This window comes from Anopheles stephensi, chromosome 2, assembly GCF_013141755.1.
Source record: "Anopheles stephensi strain Indian chromosome 2, UCI_ANSTEP_V1.0, whole genome shotgun sequence".
Taxonomy (NCBI): Eukaryota; Metazoa; Arthropoda; class Insecta; order Diptera; family Culicidae; genus Anopheles; species Anopheles stephensi.
Window position 1 is genome coordinate 50,667,436 of NC_050202.1, and position 21,441 is coordinate 50,688,876.

At 46.3% G+C, this 21,441-nt stretch overlaps 1 protein-coding gene across 1 annotated transcript in view; it reads right to left on the reverse strand.

Moving 5' to 3' along the window:
• LOC118502567 (serine-rich adhesin for platelets-like) overlaps window positions 1–21,441 on the reverse strand; it is an 82,185-nt gene that overhangs the window by 16,824 nt on the left and 43,920 nt on the right. Inside the window, exon 3 of the mRNA XM_036034888.1 lies at window positions 15,959–15,964. Within this exon, the coding sequence (XP_035890781.1) occupies window positions 15,959–15,964 (6 nt within the window). The remainder of the gene's footprint in view (window positions 1–15,958; window positions 15,965–21,441) is intronic.

The window sequence follows — 21,441 nt, forward strand, 5'->3', positions numbered from 1 at the left end:
ATGTGAAGAGCTTATGGACACGGGCATGGCCATGCGGTGATGGTTGATGAGGGGCCCACGACGCACCGGGGGGGGATTAGGGGGTGAGCGACGGTTCATTTTCGACGATGGAAGGGAAATATAATATTAAAGGGGAATTCGCCCTCTTCACGACACGGCCACGGACGGCGACATCAACGCGACGATGCAAGGGAAACGTCGTCCACCTCATCACCCGCGCCACACCCACCCACTGCGCACTGACCAACGTCATTCGCACTAAAATACAACGGCATATTTCAAAGTGCGGGGGCATTACGCGAGATAGAGCTGGCTGCTGCTGCTCTCCTTCGAATCAGGTCCCCGGGACCTAGCGAAGAAGAACTCGCCCTGTCTCAATCGAGAAGCCCATCCATTCCTTCCCCAGCCTTTGCCATTCTTCGCCATTCACTGCGATAACGCAATGGTAAGCAGCAGCAACCGTGGTCCATTCGGAGGTCCCGCAACATTGCAACTTTCCGGGCCCCGGGAACCTCGGCAGCACCAGAAAACCTTCTTAAGAAATTGAACGCGACCACGGCGTTTTTTTTTCTGTTTGCTGTGTTTCTTTTCTTCACCCTCCTTCTTAATGTGCGATCACCACCAGTGGGAAACATCAGAAGGAGGACATACGCCGGTACACGTCCCCTTTGGAATCACCCGGAACCACACGAGAGAGTGTTCAGATATTGACCGCCAGAGATTTTTTTTGAAAACCGGGAGATTGGCCAAGAGAAGGAATAAAAGTAACGATGAGTGTTAATATACATTTTTAAGAAAAAACTACCACCACCAAATGATGAATTCTTCCCCCCCTCTTTGCTCCACGAGAATGCCTTCTTGCAGGCTCCAACATTGTGTCAAATCGATCCTTGGTAACGAGGTAAGAATATGCGAGGCAAAGGTAAAACAAAACAAAAGCCCAAAGCGGATAATGAAGGTAAATGAAGGACAGCAGCGAAACGGGGAGAGAACAGAGAGGTGGTGGTTGGTACCAAAACTTGATGCATTTTTTTCGCTTTTGGGGGCACGCAACCTGTTTCTGTGTTTTGGGCTGGTTTTTTTTTTTGTAACACTGGTCTTGTCATTACTGTCATTAGTGTCATCCATCGATGCCGCCCGCAAGCTACTTTGATTGGGTTCTTTACGTTCTCTTCAATGCTCTAGATTTATTCTCGAACCAAACGAATCGATCGTTACCAATATTCGATCTATAGGAAGCCTCTTTTTATTGTAACACTTTTTATCAAATAAACTGGAGTAATGCAAACGTTTTTATGGGACATTAATCCCCAATTTAGATCCAAGCATGTACAATATCTTGTGCTTCCCTACCCGATCATCATTAGTTAATTGATCGTTTTGCATACAACTGCAACGGTTAACCCTCATTCATTAACGGTCGATTTGAATTTGACTTGCAAAGACTGCTGCACGATTTATCTTGCCATTGCACCCGTGGTACAACTGACTGCACACCAAATCACCGCCCGAAGGCCCGAAGAACGAACGCAACAATGGCGCGCAATAGTCAAACGCCATTCGCCGAACAGCATTTGAAATTCGAACACGTGGGAGCTGCTGCTGCAATACGAAAGCGTGAGCCGAAGCGTGTGTGTGCTCGCGCGCGCCTCCATTAATTTTATCTTCTAGGCATAACTACCGATGGGCGACGGATCCGTACACTTTTTCCGATGCCTTTCAACGGAGAGGGTTTGGCGAGAGCGCAAACTTTTTCCAACCTCTATCAACCCTAAGAAGAAAAGGTCGAATGATGCGTGTGCGTGTGTGTGTGTGTGTATTTGATAACAGAGACCAGGGATATAAGGAAAGGAAAATCCCTTTTTTAACCTCACCAAACACACTGGCTGATCCCCCAGAGGCAGCAACATTTCGAAGGCGAATTTTCCCTGTTCTATATCTCGGGGTTGTCTGCGGCGTTTTTCTTCTCCTGCTTCTACTCCGCTTATCTTCTACCTTCAAGGGAGAAGAATATGGGCATTCCATTTTCCAATTCCACCCCCGAAAACATGGACCCATTTTTCCAATTGAAGTTCCCTATTTTTCCCCCTCGGAAGAAGGAGGCGAAAAGCGGGAAACAAAAAGACAATCTTCTCCGAGACGTCAACGGGCACAGGAAACAAACGGAAGAAAGGAAAAAAACCCAAAGCCGGGACACGGGTAAAACAGAAACCCTCATCTTAACACTCCGCGGGAAGTCGGGCTGGCCGGAGAGGCTTTTCCGGAACTAAACATCTGCGCGTTGGAAGCTGTAGCAAGATGGAGAGGATCAGAGATCTTATGGCTGGTGTCTGTAGAGATCGACGTATGGATCCGTTATTTTTTAAGTTTGTTGATTACTAAGTTTTAACATATTAAAATGTTTAAAAACGTTAAAATGGAAAAAAATGGAATGCAGAAAAGACGTTGGCGTACATTTTAAACGTTCGTCGTTTTGAAACGGCACCAAGAACGCTCCACGAACCTCAACGGTCAACGGAGAGATAAGGAACTATCTCTGCGCGGACTTCGGGCTCGGCGCGTTCACGCGAGAAGGCCACCTTGATAATCGCAAAGTGTCTGTGTGTTACGCAGCGGTCTCTTGGTCGGTACGTCGGTTTGCGTCTGGTCCTCTCCCCTTTCCCCTTGACGCTTCACCGGACACCGGTATTTCGCTGCGTGCGCTTTACGAGTGTCTTACGTCCGGAGGAAGTTGCACTCCCGGAACAGCACTTGCAGCATGCAGCAAAATATGTTTATACCTGCTGCTCGGATTTCGATGGAGCAGGAAGCGCGAAATTGGATTGTTTTTTTCTTCCCCAGGAAAGCTTCCCAATATGTGTTTGTGTGTTCTCGAAATTTTAAATAAGTTTAATATAATAAGCATGAAATTATGTTTCTTCTTCTGCATCATCCTTGATTAAACAAAACCTCGAGAGATCGCGCCCTGCCATTACTGGGTTCTTTGATTTAGTATTCAGTAGTTGAATAGCTCTGGATACGATGAGACGGTTCGGGCGGGATTTGATATCCAGTCCTGTCGTGTGAATATGGTGCTACATTGCATCATATTCACAATTTTATATTATATCAGTTCGAAAATTGGTAGTAGTTTTTTGTTTGAGGTTACTTACTTCAAATTCTCAAGCTTTTCATCTCCTTTTTCTGGCTAGACAGTACAACTGCAGACCTGTTCTGGACCAGTCATTTCTGACTTCCTTGACTTGATGTAACCCGTAGCTGGTAATCAATCCTGGCTACAAGGACACTAGTGCGTACGGGACTTGATAATGATCTTTCCGTGATGGCAACTTGAGTTGCTACCAATCGGCGAGATGATAGAAGCTACAGTCTTCACACGGCAGGATCGGGGTTCAAATCCCATCCGCACTGTCTCTTCATAGTGAGCACGGAATAATCACAGTCCGGATAGTCTTTTCATAGTGAGCACGATTGAAACCCAGAAATCGCAGAGAGCCAAGCAGAAGATACGTGTTAATTTACTCTTATTCTTCTCCTTTCTTGCCTTAACGACCTCTTAGGTAATGTCTGCCATTTCTGGCTTACTAGACTTATTGATACCGCCTAGTTGGATAGTCAGTCCTCAGGCCGCATAGTTGGATGAGGAAACGGCACAGACGAGATTTCTACCACCTGGTCGCCCAATTTATTCTATCTTTGCTTTGACTTTTCCTTTATTCCGTTCTTGTTTGGTATCTTTTTATACTTCAAGATATACTTCTATTTCTCAGTTTACTTCTACATCTGTTACTGATTTTGAAGCAATTGTTACATATTATTGATTAAGCATTTTCTCGTCCATTAAGAACAACTTTTCCAACAGTTGTACGCTCTTTAGCTAAAAAATTATCTCCCTGTACCAGTTCTTCAGTGTAAACTCTGCTTCAGAGAAGTAGCAGCTTTGAAAGCAAAGCAAAAACACAGCAACATACTATTACGCCGAAAAGGCTCCATCAGGACATTCAAGGTAGCGTTCTAGTCACTGGAAAGAATTTATTTTCCACCTTTCTTCTACAAGAGATCCACCTTCTTTCTACTACAGATATCAGGCGACAGTTCCGGGATCCTCCAAATCTGCCCCGAAACACCCCCACCTGAGAGTTCGTTATCGTCGCACGGCCTTAGCTAGAAGCTTTCCCAAAAGCCGTAGCAGCCAAAATATCCACGTGTCCTTACCGACCCGACCACGGCAATTGATCCTCCCGGTACATGCGCGCCAAAAAAAGAAAAGGAAAAAGGACGTCTCGGGGTTCGGTTTGGTCTGTGGTCGAGAAATTCCCTTGTGTTTCGACCTCGAACCGACTTCACCGTCATCTCTTCCTTTGGGCTCACGCACAATAGCTCCCCGCCGGCCGCTCCGTCGTATGTCCCCCCCTCCCCCACCGGGCCTTCTCCAAATCATCACGATCATTTTCCCATTTCCTTCCCGTGCGTCAAGCGCGAATGGAACCACCTCCTCCGCCGCCGGTTGCTTTTCTTTCTTGGCGCTGTTTTAATGTTGCCGTTGTCCCCCCGTCTTCTCCCCTTTTATGACCGCCTCATCCCCCTCCTTGTTGAGCAGTGAAACATTCCAAAATCCATCCCTTGCCTAGGTCCGCCGCTTCACGAACTCTCCATCCCCCCCAAAACCTATCCCCCAGTCTGCCTGCCTGCCTGCCTGCCTACATTCCACAGCCAAGCTCGAGCTCTTCAATCGAGCTCCTTCTTCACGCGCGCGAACCGAACCGCCACCATGGTAAGCGACTCTCTTTTCCATAGCCTACTTTCCCCCTTGATCCAAAACTCCACGTGATGTTTCCACCCAGCAACCCCTATACCATCTCTCCCCCTTAGCCCCCCCCCCCCCACAAACCGGGTAGCCCACAGCCGAAAAAAAAGTGCTTGCGACCCCAACATCAACGCCATCAACGCCGGATCGCACTGCGTCTTTCCACCCCAAACCACAACCCTCTCCCCTCATTTCGCCTACTTCGTGCAACGCATTTCATTCCATTTTTCTTCTGTGTGTGTGGTGTTTGTGTGTGTGTGCTCATACTTTGAAACAGTACAATCCCCTTGAAGACGATGGGCGATGTGGAGTCCCCCACGAGAACCTGGTACCACAGCACCAGCCATGGGGGCGAATGGGAATGTGCAAGCGAGACAGGGATAGTAGGGCCATTCTCAACAACGAGCGAGAAAGTGAGATAGCAACAAGAAAAGCAAAAAAGCAATCCCAAGAGCAACGCGCGTTCAAGACGTCGACGCACAACGAACGACAGCGCGAGAGGCAGAGCAAAAGGAAACGAAGAAGGACAGTAATGTGAGTAGGAGAGCGAGAGAGAGAGAGAGAAGCAAAATCAACCGAAAAAGCAATTCCAATTCCCATCTACCGCTGGTTGTTGTTGCGTTATTTCGTTTTCCTGCCGCACAACACACTTCGCTTTTCTTTTTTTCCCTTCCACACACACACATATTTCTTCCCTTCCCCCTTCGTTTCCTCCATTCGCTTCCGCCCTCTCCCTTTCCCGACCAAGCGATTTTGTGCGTTGTTGCGTTGTTTTGCTATTGCTTCGTAGCACCACTGTTGCTGCTGTTGTGTTTCCGTCTCGCGCTACAACACGAAGGAACGCGCGTTCCTTCGATGCGAGGTTTTTCTGCCGTCCCTTGCGAGAATGTGTGTGAGAGAGGGAAGGAACATGTATGCGTTCATTAATCTTCGTGGACTGACGGAAAGAAAAAATAATCTTAGTAACCGGGCGCGTTCGCTGTGGAGCGAGCGAGCGAGAGAGAGAGAGCGCGCGCACTTGCTGTACGAGCAAGAGCAGGACACGGGCTGACAGATAAGGGTGGTGTGAGATGCGAGACAATGCGAGAGGATCTTTTCGATCGACACACGCAAAGCGAGCCGGCGAAAAAAGGAAAGGCAAAGACCAAAAAAATACCACGCTAACGAAACACGGACCCAAGCGCGCTTGATGACGGCCGCCGACGATGCCGTAGCACTGAAGAAAGCCAAGGCGCACATATTACACGCATTCGATGTGAACAGAAGACGACGGTCGCAAGACAAGACAAGGCAACGAAAAAAATAAAATACAAACACACACATTCAACGGAACGGAACGGAAGCGCATGGAGGAAAGATCAAATAAAAAAATACACGCAGCAGCACCACACAACACAGGATGACGACGAACGGCGCGTTCGACATAAGAAAAATGTTGGATGTTGGAGAGACACACACAAAAAAACAGTGTTTGCCTTGCCTGGCAAAGGTGACAGCCACATCTAGCCGGCTCTCTCGCTCTCTGTCGCCGTACGTCAAAGAATGGCGAACGTAGCGAAATAGCCCGTCGTTAAGCTGCGTCGCTGCTCTCACCCTGGCTCAAGGGTGCCTTCTTTTGCAAAATTCTGACTCATCTCTTGATGGTCCGTCCGGCGTCCAGGCGAGCGTGGCAAACGTAACGATGACAGGGACGGCCACGCAAAAACCCTTTGGCAGGGAAACGACACAGGCCAACGGGGGCATATGTGCGAGCAGACAATGTAAGAACCCGGGGTTTACGTTTAGCGGATATAAAATTCGATCTTAGTAGTGACTGGAAGGTGTGTGACAGCGTACCGATGTACGTCCGCGAAAATACTGTCAAATAAATGTCAAACTGACAGTTCGCGCGGATGTACTACAATACTGACTACTTCAACTTCTCAATCAGAAGGTTATGTGGAGTTTTAGGCGATAACTCAACTAGTAGTTCTGTTTTTCTTTTGTCATTAGTAGATTTGTCACTATATTTTAATCAAAATTACTAAAAATACATCAGAACTCTCTGTTCAGATGAGGGATGCTGGATACTAAGAGTACTTGACAACGCACCCAGCTTACTTGACAGCTGAACGGTTTATTTAACCGTTGAACCTGATTTTGAATTCTGGAAGGCAAGTCAAAACGCTTTTCGAAGGAAATAGAGTAGAAAACGTAAATGTGTTACAACATTAAAATTTTAATCTATAAAACTAATTCAAATTCATAACAGCATTCGCGAGAATGCAAGATTTTCATAACAAAATTTGACAGTGCGCAACTACAGGCGGACTGTCAAATATCCCTGTCGGTAATTTCTCTCTGGTGGGATCAGTTTTGCGTGTTGTACTCTGAATTTAAAAACACTCTAGTGCTGCTAGGTATTAAGTATTTCGTCATGTTAGTAAGAAAGTTAGGACAGCTCCTTTCTTTACATTACTATAAAGAGAAAATCTATCAACCAACAATATTTCATGTACAGCATCTTTACTGATGGGATCAACTTGACATATTACGAGCTGCACTACGAGTTTAATAAAAAATAATAATAATGCCCCGGTCCAAAGAGACTCAGTTCGGTGGGACCAATTGTGCGTAGTGTACTCTGAACTTAAGACCACATTAGTGCTCCACGAATTAAGCATTTCGTCGTTTCTGTGAGTAAGTTAGAACAATTCCTATCATTACTTGGCTATGAAAAGCAACAATTATAAACCTACGATATATCTCTAGCAGCTTTTCTTCGGGATCAACGTTGCGTTGTTTAATATGAGCTGACCATCTCTTCCAGGAGAATTTTTATCCAGCGCACTGTTTTACTGTTTTTACTATAGAAGCACTAATATTGTAAAACTATTCAAACGAAAGATTCATTCCGTGCGAGGAAAAGTTTCCGTCGTACGGGCTAGGGAGTTTCGGAACAACCGTATAGCCGTGTACACACCACAACCGAAGGGAAAAATAACAACCCTCCGATAGAGCAAAGCGCCGTAATATACACAGCCCCGTAGCCAGCAGGCCATTAGTGCGACTGGGACGGTCTCGGTGTACAGCCGAGCGAGAGACCGACTCGGGCGAACAGTGAACGTACGTTCACGGGAGCCATGACACAGAAAGCGAGCTCCGGCCGTTGAAACGAACCGCAGGGGGGGGGGGGGGGGGGGGGGGGACACTAAAGGAGACTGGCGGAGTCTTCCAATCTTCCCATCCACCCAACAAGGAGACAAGGTGGTGTGCTGCGGCGGTTCGTTCGCCGCCAAGGGATGTTTCTACCAAGAGCTTATCGCCGAAGCGGGCAGCAGCAATAGCTGACAGGGAACTGAGTTTCGAATGTCTCCGGGCGGGGTTGGATAACCCCCTTTTTCTTGTTTTTCCAACCGGAGCACAGCTTCCGAGCGACGTGCCAAACCTGATGTGATTGCTTGCGGAAAATGGTATAAAAGGGAGCGTTCTACTGCGGTGCGCTAGAGAGCTCCGGCAAACACCACTTGGCAAAAGGCGACCAGATACCGGGACCAGCGGTGCCGAGGCTTACATCGACGATGCTATGCCTGATGTGATTGCAACGGGTTTGGCGGTGTGTGTGTGTGTGTCTGTGTGTGCGGGGGTGACTAAGGGAGAAATTTATTTATATCCTGCCTTCTTCACCAGCGTCGTCGTCGTCGTCGTCATTGGATTGGTTGGGTAAGAAGACGTAGCACACCATCGCACCATAGTAGTAGCATCAGCATGACACACTCGGTAGAGAATCATGTGACGTCTCATCTGACCGTCGTTCACTTCCCTCCTTCCCCTGCTCCCACAATCATTCTCCCCTCTTTGGTGTAGTCAGACGCTCTGCTCAGCAAACGAATGCGAGGGTGGGTTTTTAAGGGTATGGGACACTCAATTCTCATGCCATTCGTGTGGGTGGGTTGGTAGGTGTGGGTGGGTGTTCAGTTGAGCCAGCCGTTGTTTCCGAGCGTTCGTTAAGGTGGCAAAAAAGACGCACACAAACCGAGAGGGGAGGCAACAGTGAATAGTGTGGGGCGGGATGAGTTTTTCCCTCGTCATCAGGTTCCAAAAACCAGGAGGGGGAACCGACCTAGCGCTGGATCCTGTCCGGCTGGCGAAGATGGGTGATGGGACTCCCATAGAAACAGGGAGAACACTACTGGAAGGACCATCAGCATCCCGGCCTGCCTTATGTATAGTGTGGGTAATGGCATAGAGAAGATTACTCGGTCTCGGATGTTGCAGAACCGTCGTCTAAATGCTTCATCCTTGCTCTTTCTTGCCGGTTATACACACAGGGTCGATGGTGAGGCGTACGATATACTGCTCCCATCCCATGCTTTCGTATCAAAAGCAAACAACTTTGCCCGAAAGTCCCAACTCTTCGACTCGACTCGGTTTTTTTCTTTAGTCTCCCCAGTATCCACAGTTCCAGTGTTAGTAAAGGTTATGTTATTTTTTCTACAGCAAATTTTAGCTGTAAAAAGTTAAGTTTTGTTGTTCTGAAGGGTTTTACGGCACACATATTCTAAATGTCAACAGCATCATTCAGTCCTGAAAAGAATGATGATTTCAACATCCGATGAATATTTCGTGTCTGTGGATATGAATTTCATTTTCGCGGCATTCTACTACTACATTCTACTAGCGTCAAACAGAACGGTTTCTTTACATTCTGCAGGGGTTCTCAAGCATTTGCAAAATTAATCATATACTAAAAAAAATGCGTTACGATTCGTTAACCAATTTCGGAAATTTATATGTACAGAAAAATATACACAAACAAAATACTGAAATACTAACTGTTTCATAGTTGAGGCTTTCAGGTAGCTGCGGATTTACTCAGATCAAAGAGCTCATAGAGTGGACAGAGATACCTGGTGAGGGCTGAGTTAGTAAAGTTGCTTTAAGTTAGGCCTTAACGTAGCTCTCGTAGAGTTTAACGAATTGATCGAAAGAAACCAAGAAAACGATGTTGAATAAGCTTAACAAAGTTACAATAGTACAACAATTTTGCGCTAACTTTGTCAAAGAAGCTCTCAGATCCGTTTTCAAATTTTTGTTGAATCGCTCTTAAAACTGAATTTGGTTTTACAAAAATAAAAAAATTTTAACATTATTTAAGAAGCCAAATGATAAACACATATTTGGCGCAAGTCATCAAAGCATTCTTGAAAATCCACTTGCCAATTTTATGTCATTCGATTTGAGAAACACTGGAGACTATAGCAAACCCGCTCGGATGCTAACAGATCATTTGAAACAGAACGATAAGGTGTTGCAATTTAATGCCATACGAATAAATCATCCATCGGAAGTAGAAATAGTCCTTTACAGAAACGAAAAAAGCTGTTGATATTTTAAAATTAAGCTGCAAAACCCTGCATTGAACACAACTCAGGAAAGAAAAAAATGCTAAACGAAAAATCAACTGTCTGTTTAAAGTGATCCATAACTAAAGTAAATGTGACTACATACGCGCATCTCAAAGTTCTTGCACGGAAGAGGATCGACTACAATATTAACGAATGAAGTGTTCAGCTGCCCAATCAATGCCATACCACCACCAGTGGCAGGTTTTTCGTAAATTGCAGCTTGCTTGCCAGAGAGACAGACCATCCGACTGGACGGATGCAATTTTGGTGGTATGTTCTTTTTGGCTTCCTTCTGTTTTGCAATGTTTATCCTTATCTAAAAGTTCCCTGCCCGCGTGCAAACACCTGCCCAGAAAGGCCATGCTTCGCACTGGAGCCATCTTTGCGCTCGATTTCCCGAGCACGTGTTGCACCGGGATGCAACGTCCACTAGTGCACGGTGTGGCTTGCAGCAGCTGTTTTCTCCGGCTCCGTTACCTCACTGCTCCTCGGCGAGTGAGTCACAGAGTGCGTCACGCAAAAACTCTACGCTTTTAATTATCCATACACCCGAAACTGTCGCTCCTATTCCTGCCAGTACGCCCTAGAGCAGCCGCTCTTTCAACCGCCGGATTCTTCACCCTTCCTCGATCCTGAACCTGGGCACGAGTGAATGCCGCGTTGTTTGGATTAAAATCAGCTGATCAGCGGCGAACCGTTGCAGAAACCGGGGCGCCGACGAGATAGGCCGTATATCATAACTGACCTCTAAAACACATACAACGCGAACAAAACAAAGCGAAAAGAAAGAAAAAAAATACACACACGCACACTCTTATACACCCCACAAAAGGCCTCATTTCGCTTGCTGCAGTACCGGTGGTGACTGGCAAATGACTAATCGTAGACCGTAGACGACCGACGACGACCGACGGGACGACAAACAACCGTCTGATGACGAAGACGGGCAAATCTCATGCATAAATTCCAGCCCCTTTGCTGCGCCGCGATACGCCGACAGGAAGCGGGCCAACGACCGTGTGTGCGAACGGGTAGTGTTGATTGTGACGTAAGCGAAAATCCCTCCAACAACGCGGTTAGGGCAATAAAACGTCATCAGAACGCTTAATTGTTTTGATGCCGCTGCTTCGGTCCTGGTTACTGGCAGGTTCGGCCAGAAGTATGTCCTCCAATGCTAGTACGAATATCTGAAGAACCTCATCTCGCGGAACTCTATTGCCTCAAAATGTGATGTCAGTGGGAAGTTTCTCCCAATGCGAAGACGCTGCTTGCTTCGGTCGCCATCGCATTTTCGTGAATGAATGCGATGCTATTTGCAGCTGGCGTTAGTGCGTTTGTTTCTGATTTGTATCTGCCGATTTTCGCTTCGCTTTCTTTGCTTGCCTGCTTTATCCTATTGCTACGAGTGCACACACCACAGCCGATAAGCAATTTCATTCATAAAAACCCGACCCCCCGAGCCGACAAGTGATTGGTGGGGTGAAGTTGAAGTGGGCAATAAAAGTGTTTTGCGTGTGAGTGAAAGCGCCACGAGAGGAAGAAGCAAAACAACAACAAAAAACGTAATCAACAATGTGCAATTAAATCCTACCCCGACTTTAGTGGGCTTAATTTTATTTTTTTGCTTTGTTTCTCTTACCCCCCTAGGCAAGAGCAACAATAACAAAAAAAAAGACGCAGCTCCATTTTGCACACATGAATGGTGCGAGAAAGAGAGAGCGAGTGCGTGAAGTATGGCGAAAGAATGTGCAGGAAGACACAGCAGCGCACATACAAAGCAAAAGAAAAAAAAAAACAAGAAGAGAGTAGACAACTAAACACACACCTCTAGAAGGGTTTAAATACGAGTGGCGTGTTATCTCGCTCACGCTCGCTCTCGTTCTTGGCGCTCCAATCCAAATCTTTAGTACACACGATACACTCGGCGAACAGCCCCCGAGAGATGGCGATGGTGGTGACCTTCATAAATTTATTCCATTGCTCACTTATTATTAGCGCGCGCGGCAGAATAAACAAAGACGCACACACGCGTACGCCGGAGGACGGCGCAACAGATACGGAACTGCATCATCCCCACCAAATGCCGTCCGGGGGTTCCGTTTTAGTCTGGGAGCGCGCGACGACCAGGACAAATATGGTTGGGTGAGTAAGATTGAATGAATGTGTGTCTGTTGCCGGTCCGGTCTCCAGAAGGTGCACCAGCCGCGTGCGTGCGTACGTGCGTGCGTGTACGCGGGGTGGTGCGTATGTACCACGCACAAACCGCGTACGCAAATAGAAACATACACCAGGTCCGGAGTTCTACAACGCTTGCTGATGGCCAACATGTGTTCAGGATCCGCCGGGGGAGGCCTGGTAGTGAGCGACAGTTTTCCAGTAATAGGCCATTTGTACGCACCCGGCTAGTCGCTGGTTCGATTGGAAATAGATACGATTAAAGTATATTAAGCCTCTACTATCTCCACATGGAGGGACGACAAATTGGAATCTGAATGGTAGGCGAAATTGAAGGACCAAAACTTGATTTGCCTTACTGTCCGCAGATTCTCTACTCTAAATTCGTTTTCGCGCTTGTACTGAAGACATTCAGTCTGGTCCGGGGCCGAGGCGATAACGGCGCCGATCTTCACACGGCAGGACCGGGGCTCAAATCCCATCTAGACCGCCTCTCCGTACGCAGGGCTGACTTCATTGCTACGGGTAAAATCAAGTCACAGAAAGCCAGAAATGACAGGCCGAGAGACCTCTCAAAGTTGTAGTGCCAAGGAAGAAGAAGAAGAAGACTGAAGACAATTTTTTTAAAGAGAATAAGGGACTCTCCAGAATTATAGCTAGATTCGGTCGAGTCGGGAACGTTCATAGCTGCTGACCAGAGACTCACATCTCTTCATTAAAAATGTCTGTTAGACATTTTTGGGGATGAAGCCCCTTGATGTCTTAGATACACCATCAAGCATTTTTATGAGATCCTTTTAATGAGGTCCCTTTTTTGAGGTCTCCTATACGATGCCCCAGGTGCCTGCTCACTCCATTCATAGGTTAGTCGGTTAGGTTAGTTCATAGGATTTCTAGAATACGTGAAGGTGGTCTGGATGGGATTTGAACCCCTGTTTGCCTCCCGTATTTTGAGTATATTTTCTTCAGAATAGGCAGAAGTTTATCAAAGTCTTCTTCTGCTCTTTGTGAGGATGTATCACGGTTGGGCAAGGGAGTCCAGATCACATTCCACAATTCCGATACAAGTTCTACCACCTCTTAGGAGTAATGAAACCGACATCTGAAGGTCATAGGTCGTTTGAACTAAAGGATATCCTAATCGATTCATGATGTTCTCGTTTTACCAAGATCTTCAAATAAGACTTTGTGAATATCTACACCCTGAACATTTCCAGAATCGAACAAGGCTTCGTTTGTAGATGTGCAGAATTCTAGAGAATGAAGGGAACCGTGACTCCGAAATAAGTCAGTTACATCTCGGAATGATTGTATCCTAGTAAAGCTCTGGTAGACGGTATCCTTGAAGGGATTTTAGTTTTTTTGAAATTGGCTCATTTGAATCCAGCCCCCAACTGACCATTTCCTAGCGAACAGTTAGTGTTCACCGCCAAGACTTAATATCCAAGCTCCACCATATCAATCCTTTCGCTCTCATTGTGATGCGCGTTCAGTAACTGCTATGCTCCTAATTCAAACACACACACAATCAAAGATACACGTTGACCCCTGCTACATCTCGTACGGTGAAGCCGGCAATAATCAAGGGTGACCTCCAACCTCCCACCCCCGCAGGTGGTGATGTTCGTTACCCAATTCGCGTTTCCACGCGATGCCACGCACCATTTAATATTCTCCGAAGTTCCGCCATTCGCTCTCGTCTTTCGCTTGCCCGTGCTACCACCATTAATCGTTCTCTCTGCCGAGGATGTGGCTCTGCATATGCGTACCCACCCAGCCCAGCCGGGGGAGTCGCACACCACACGGATTAGCTTATCATCATCCGGCATTAGAGGCTGCTACATGCTGAGACGACCGCGTGCTCTGCTCTCGCATAAACATTGAATGACCGCGTGTGCCTCTTCGCATTGTTGCTATTGCTTTCCATCCATCTAAATGTCTGTGTGCGTGTGTGTGTGTAACGGGATATGCCTCACTTGTGGGGCGACCTTGTGTCTGGGAACCGAGACTGACGGTCTGTGGCCCGCGTACTAGAGCTCGACCCAGCCCCGCAGCCGAGAGGGTGGCGATGTCTAAAGTTAACCCACTAATTAAGTGATACCGGTAGCGGCCGTCGCTGCCGACGATGATGATATGATGACGACGGCGACGTCCAACGTCAGACGGAATGAACCGGAAGTGTTCATTTCAATGAGTGTGTGTGTTTTTTTTTATTTGGTCTGTTGATGCTTAAGCTGATAACGAAGGGCACGGCCAATGCGAAGGATTGTTCATTTGAGAGACGAAGCGTTCCAAGCGTATGCTCCCGAAGCGTTAGACGCGTTAGGTCGTGTGAATGTGGTTTGTTGGTTGTAGGGCAGTAAAAGGGCATACATTTAATTCATTTGCTTTGCTGGAAAAGCCTCTTCTGCTTGGGAAAACTCCAACACAGAATTGAGGATGATCTACAGAATTTATACCCTTTTACTTAAAACTTTAATAACCATAACCAATTCCTCGCACAGTAAATGATTTATTTAATTCTAAAAATAATATTCAATTTTCAAATTATTTCGCCCTAACGGAACAATAAAAAAATTGTTTATTGGAAAGGATACAGTTACTTTTTTCTCTCTCTCTCTCTTCGTACTAAAACATGGCTAGAGCTAAAAGTGCATTTTCGCCTACAATGCGCTTCACTATGCATAATACCAACCATTCCAAGAACACTACTCCAACTAAAAAGCCTCGTTCGGGGAAGCTTTTTGTGTTCGCACGCTTGTGTGAAGCAGGGCGCCGGGGAAGAAAAAAAAAGTTTCTACCTGTGCGTGTGTATTTTAATATAAAATTTGTTTTTTCTTTCTTTTCTGCCTACACCGGAGAGCTAGCCAATGCACACAGCACACACGGTGATGTTTTGTGTTTTAAACAACTGTCCTCACACCCGATGGATTATGATATTCGGTCACCGGCCAGAGCACACACTATCGCACCAAAACCCAAAACCACTCAACCACCACCCACCGATGCAACACAATACACGGGTGCAATGGATTGCAACAGGAATGCAGTGGTGGTGGGTTCCATTTTCGGGCAAAACGAAATTAAAGCGCGACGCTTAAAGTGCGCTTGTGTCAGCCAGGGATGTATCAGTGCTGGAGCTAATCAGAAATCTTAAAGCTTGACTTAAAGACGCGCCAGAATCGTCGGTCGGAAAGTTCAATCATCAACATTTAGTGCGGGTGTGATAGGGTGGTTGCGAGTGTTCGAGGGTGTGAGAACATGTTGCCAATGTTTGAAGTGTTTAATGGGATGCAGAGGATTAAAATATTGATCAGCTAAAATTCATGGAGGTTCCCGAATTTCTCATTAAATTGAGGATGGTAAGTACTCACACCACTGGACCAGGATCAAATCCCGCACTATCCAGGTCCGGGATAGATAAAAGTCAAGGAAGTCATATGTGACAGGTCCAGGATCTCTTGAAGTTCTAGTCTACAAGAACTCTGCTTTTACTCACTTTCAATCAAAATCTGCTACTCAAAGTGCATCATGGGAAGTTACCAACCCCTTGTAGGGTTTGTAGGAGATCTTCAAAACCCAGACTCACCTGCATCTGAAAAGAAAAGAAAAAAACAAACAAATTAATCACCCACACATACACTCTTTTAGCGTCAGACAGTGTTACGTTACGTCAAGTTTTGTGTCTCGAAGCGTTAAGTCCTTGCCGGCCCCCGAACACCAAAGAAATCCGTACGCGGGCCAACCTGTTGCCGGGCACCAAAAGTAGCAAGCTAAGAGGTTCCGGCGTCCACCCCTACTAACACCACGCACCACACCCATCCCGCAACAAACACAAACCCGAAACAATGCCATGCTGCCATGGCGGACCATCTGTTGTCTGCAGCCATTCTTCTAACGTCACACCGTGCAACGAGCCCAGATGGGGGTTTGTTTTTATTTTCCACTGAAGGTGTGTGTGTGTGCTTTATTGCTTCTTTTTCCGATATCCGCAAAAAACCCCACACTTTGGTCATGGTGAGGAGCGAAACGCCTTCGACAATCTTACGGCGTGGTGCATTATTTATTTATGCACCCGACAGTTGCAGCACGCGAGTCCTTGCCGCTCTCGACTGTCTCGAACCAACAAACCAAAAGTCGCCAGTGTAGTTTCTTTTGTAGTTGGTGGAAGTAAATAAATCTCTATCAAATTCCCTTATGTCCAAAAACTTGAGCTCCAATACTGCACCTTCCTAAATATCCGAGGATGCGTTTTTGAAATTTAGGACTAACCGTCAAAAACCTTCATTTAGTACGGGCACGCACACCGTCCAAAATGAGGTTTGTGTCCTCGCTGAATGAAGGCGAATAAAATCTAATCCTGCTTTCCACGGTTTTCCACCCCTCCTCCTCCCGCGCAGGAACCGGTTTGGTCTCATGCATAAAACTGGTCTCCTTCGAGTTGGTGTTATTTTATTTAAGTTTTAGGTTCGCTCGTACGGTACGTTCGGAACGGAAGCGTCACATATGTTAAAACGGCGTCGCCAAGCTTGACATTTCCCACCGTCGGTTAGAAGTTCGGGGGGGAGATGAAGGAAGGTGAGAGGGGGATGAGGGGTGGGGGGGGGGAGAGCAACGAGAGCAACACTTTGGATGCTGTGGGTAGGTAACCATGGTAACTACGCTTCGGAAAATGCCACTCCGAGCCGACCGAGCGGATGAACGGTGAAGTTGGAAAAGCTCCACTCGCACACAGACACTCTCAACGCCATCACAAAAGCATCGGTGGAGTTAAGCACCCCCCCCCCCCCCTCCCCCATCCTGCTGCTACCACACCGGGTCCCCTCCAGTACATAGAGTGGGTTAAACTTTTTCAGCAAAAAGCGCTTATGTACAGGGCCCTGCCGCAGCAGCAAAAGCTGCAAAACCCTCTCCAGGCAGGCCGTTAGCAATTTGATGGGGCGACCCCGGTGGTTTTTGCTCTATTTACTTATCAGTTTACTCCTGGTTTTTTCCCTCTCTCGTGCTCGCTCGCTCTTTCATTTGTGTGTGTGTTTTCTGATGTTCTCTCTTATATATCCACTTTCCATGCCTGCTTGGCTTCGCCATATCTAACGCTCAGCATCCGCTGCCGGAAAGGATCAATGTACGGGAATAACAATGAAAGGACCACACCACACCAACATCATCAGGACACACACACACACATAGACATTTAAACGCCAACGCTACGCTTTTATACATATAGGCATATAGGCTTCGTTTGCCTTTCGTTTGCTATTTACAACGATAGTAACAGAAAAAGCTGGATCCTGCACATAGAGACAACCCAACACAATAGGAGGAGGGAAGTGATAGGTAGGTGGGTGGGTGGGTCGGTTGGAAGGTAGGATGTACCGAGCTTTGTTCTCCCGATATCTATCCGAGTTCTGACAGCAGGAGGCTTGTGAGCACGGTCGGAACGGTATTGGGGGGAAAATTTACGGTGGAAACGATTGCGATACGTAATGCGCAAAGCGAGAGCAGGGAAAGGAAAATTGTGATCCTGTGCTTTTTTTCTGTTGTTGTTGCTAGTGCTGCTGTGGTGATCATCAAATCCAACTGTATGTACCTTGTCTGCTTCACATTCTTCTCCCCCACCCCTCCTCCGTTTTTTTACTTGGTTGCGGCGCGGTTCAGTTCAGCTACAGAACCAAAACCAACAAAGGAAAGGACATTTCCACACACACACACACCCGTGTATATATGCACACGAGTACATATGGGAAAGAATTTTCCGAAGAAAAACAAACCAAAACGTATAGTCGCTCAGCGGACGAGACAAGTGCAATGGTAATGCAAGTGGCCGCAAGCTCAAAACTTGCTGCTGCTGCTGCTGCTGCTGGTGATGATCATCCACCCGGACCGGAAAAACGGACACTCTATTCAATAAGTCAAAGGTGAAATGCTGGGGCGAAGGCGAAGAGCAGTAGGGGACAAGCATACATGGCATTTTATTCGCGCCGTACGCACACACATTTCAAAACCAGGACCAAAGCAAGTGGGCAATGCTTACAAAATATGCTGCGGGATGGCCGGAGAGGGAAAAGCGTTTTTCATAACGTCACAACAAAAGCGACATTTGGTCGGGGTGCGCAATACGCAGCAATGAGCGGACGGAGCAAACTTTGTACATTCCGCACCACAAACCAGCAATCGAGGAGCTACGAAAAGCGCTTCGGAGTGGTTGAAAATAAGAAAAGTTTGTGAGCGTTGACCCGTTCACCAAAACCCACACATAGGCACACACACAGAAGTTTGCAGCTGAAGCTGACCTACATTTATTTACCCAGTGGTAGGAAGAAGAATGTGTTCATCGAACTTACCCGCGTACGAAAAGGCGGGTGCAGCGAAACCTTTAACCGCGTGATCTGCCGATGGAGGCGCCTGGTACTTCAAGATGCAGCTGGCCGAAGCGCAATAAAGCGAACAGTTTGCCCGCTCACATGCTGTATGGTTGTGTGTATTTGTAACGCTCTAATCATATTTCAGGTTCGTAAAAGCGCAAGAGTTAAGAACACAGAGAATCAAGAGGATTTTTTAGATTGTTTCAAGACTTTTTTTTCGAGGAAAACCTTGAAAGCTTTCTCGTAAGGAAAATCCACAATCGAAAGCATAAATTGCCGATGTAAAGGCGTGATGCAACAAAATTTTGTAAAAAATCTAGTACAAACACAGAACTAGAAAATCGTGCCAGAGAACAAACTCTCGACCATTCGGCGGATACGATAACAGCGTAGGTGTTTATTTATTTGCCCTATGCAACAGGTTCGGATTCGTCCGGTCGGTGGCCCTCCCTGCCCACGCACAGTACACCTTCTTAAAACGAACGAAACGTTTCGAAGGTGGCATGAATATGTTTAACCGAATCCGTCGTTCCCGCGTGGCGTCCACGGAGCCACACAACGTGTAACCGGCGTCGTCGTCGCAATAATCGGGTGTTTGCCACCACGAAACGATAGCGATCCATCAGCCTTTGCTCTTGGGCAGAAGGGGGGGGGGGAGGGGGGGGGGGGGGAGCCGCTCAATGCGTGACGGGAAAATCCGGCGACTTTACGTTTGACACGGACTGGGAACGTTTTCTCGCACCGAACGGTGAAGAAGTGAAAGTGAGCAGCCGATGATGACGATGACGAACGGTGGTGCGTGGATACCGAAATCGAATCTTACTTTCAAAGGCGATCCCTCATCCTCACCCTAGTAGGCATCGACGTTCAACGAGACTAGACGACACCGATCAACCGTACACAAACCGTGTCGGACTAATCCCGCGTACGAGGACCTAGAACTGTTGGGGTATAGAAACATCTCGCTGATAGTGGTGTGTCGTGGCCCGTTCCATTAGATCAAATCCGATTTCTACATTCGGTCGCCAAAAGGACATACAGTGGTGTGTGAACATTGCAATATCGAAGAACAACCGCAACACTGGTGGGCAGTGAAGTCGTTAAACGGTTAGCAGTCTGATATCTTAGAGTGTATTATATTATTTGAGAATATTTCTTTAGAATTTATTAGTGAAGCAGAGTATCTTTTAGGCTCTACTAAACTGAACAGAGTTCGTTTTTTATCTTCTTGAATTATTTTCTTATTTATCATAAAAAAACATAAATAAAGTCAGAAAAAACTCTACACGACAAAATCATAAATTAATAAAAAATTGTGTTAAAGTTGAAAAGTTTAACTATAGAGAGTAGATTCCCAAAAGTATTAAAAATTGTTCGATAATTTAATGAATAATGCATCAATAAATTTATTAAAAATGTAGTTTAATTTGGCCAGGGGCGGTGACAGAGGCAATAATGACACCAATCTTCACACGACAGGAACGGGGTTCAAATCTTACCCAGACCCCCTCCCCAAACGCAGGAGTAACTATTCTGCTAAGGATAACATCAAATCACTGTAAGCTAGATATGAAAAGCCGAGATCTCACGAGGTAGTAATGTTAAGGAAGAGTAAAAATACTCTAAATCTATTTCTTAATTGATTTTATGATAGGATTGTTTTGCTAGAATATTCATTTTCATTAAAAAAAACTCAATCAAGGCATCATAACCTCAGTTTAACGATCTAAAAAATTAAGTGATCTTATTACATTGCCCATCACTGTATCTTGCTTTAACTAATTAACTATCGAAAGGAGCATTTTTCCACAGAATTATTTTTTAAGAACAAAGGACAGCTTGGAGTAATGTTAAAAAAGAAAATTCGTTAAAATTAGACCTTGTAATCGAGAACAATTACAAAAATTTTATAAAAATCAACCAAAAAATAATTCCTTTGACAACTATTGTGAACCATCCAACAACGCACTTACAAACCGAACCCGTGAATCATTTTAACTCTCAAGAATCAAGATCCTTTCACAAATGAATTTAAAATTCTCATCATTTATCTCAAGCGTACAGGAGCCGGTCGTCCGTCCCGACCTACCGGGAAGCAGCAGTGCGCTTAGTATTATGCCTTTCTCTCCATCTTTTCCCATTTTATGTATCGATCATATATTATCTTGAGCGTAGGAAAAGTTCCGTACCATCCGCAAGAATGGTTGGAAAACCCCGGTCAATACGATCTCTGCCGGGTACATACTGAACAAAGCTCTATTCCCGTTAGCGTTTAGTGCTTCGGCAAGGGCAAAAAAACAACGCCAAACGGTGGTCCTCCTGATCGTTCTGAACCAATCAAACGATGTTAGGAGTGAAAGAGAGGGAGTGATGTGGAGTATACCATTCCACCTCCCTTTTTTTCTTTCCCGTACGTGTGCATTACAGGAGTCTTGAGAAAAACGGTGAAGGGATCTTTGTGAAATTTTAATCATCATGAGCAGGACACTCCGACCGACCAACGTTAGGGCACATTGGCACAAAACCGGATCATCACCACACCGATTCGAGGCGCCATCAGCCATATCCTCCGTGTGTGTGTGTGTATGAGGAGGATAGTGGAACAGGGTGAAACGGGCACATGGATCCACAGCCATCGTTCCAATGACGTCGGAAGCCCATTCCAATTTACACCTCCTTCCAGCCACCGTTCTCCTAACAGCGACCA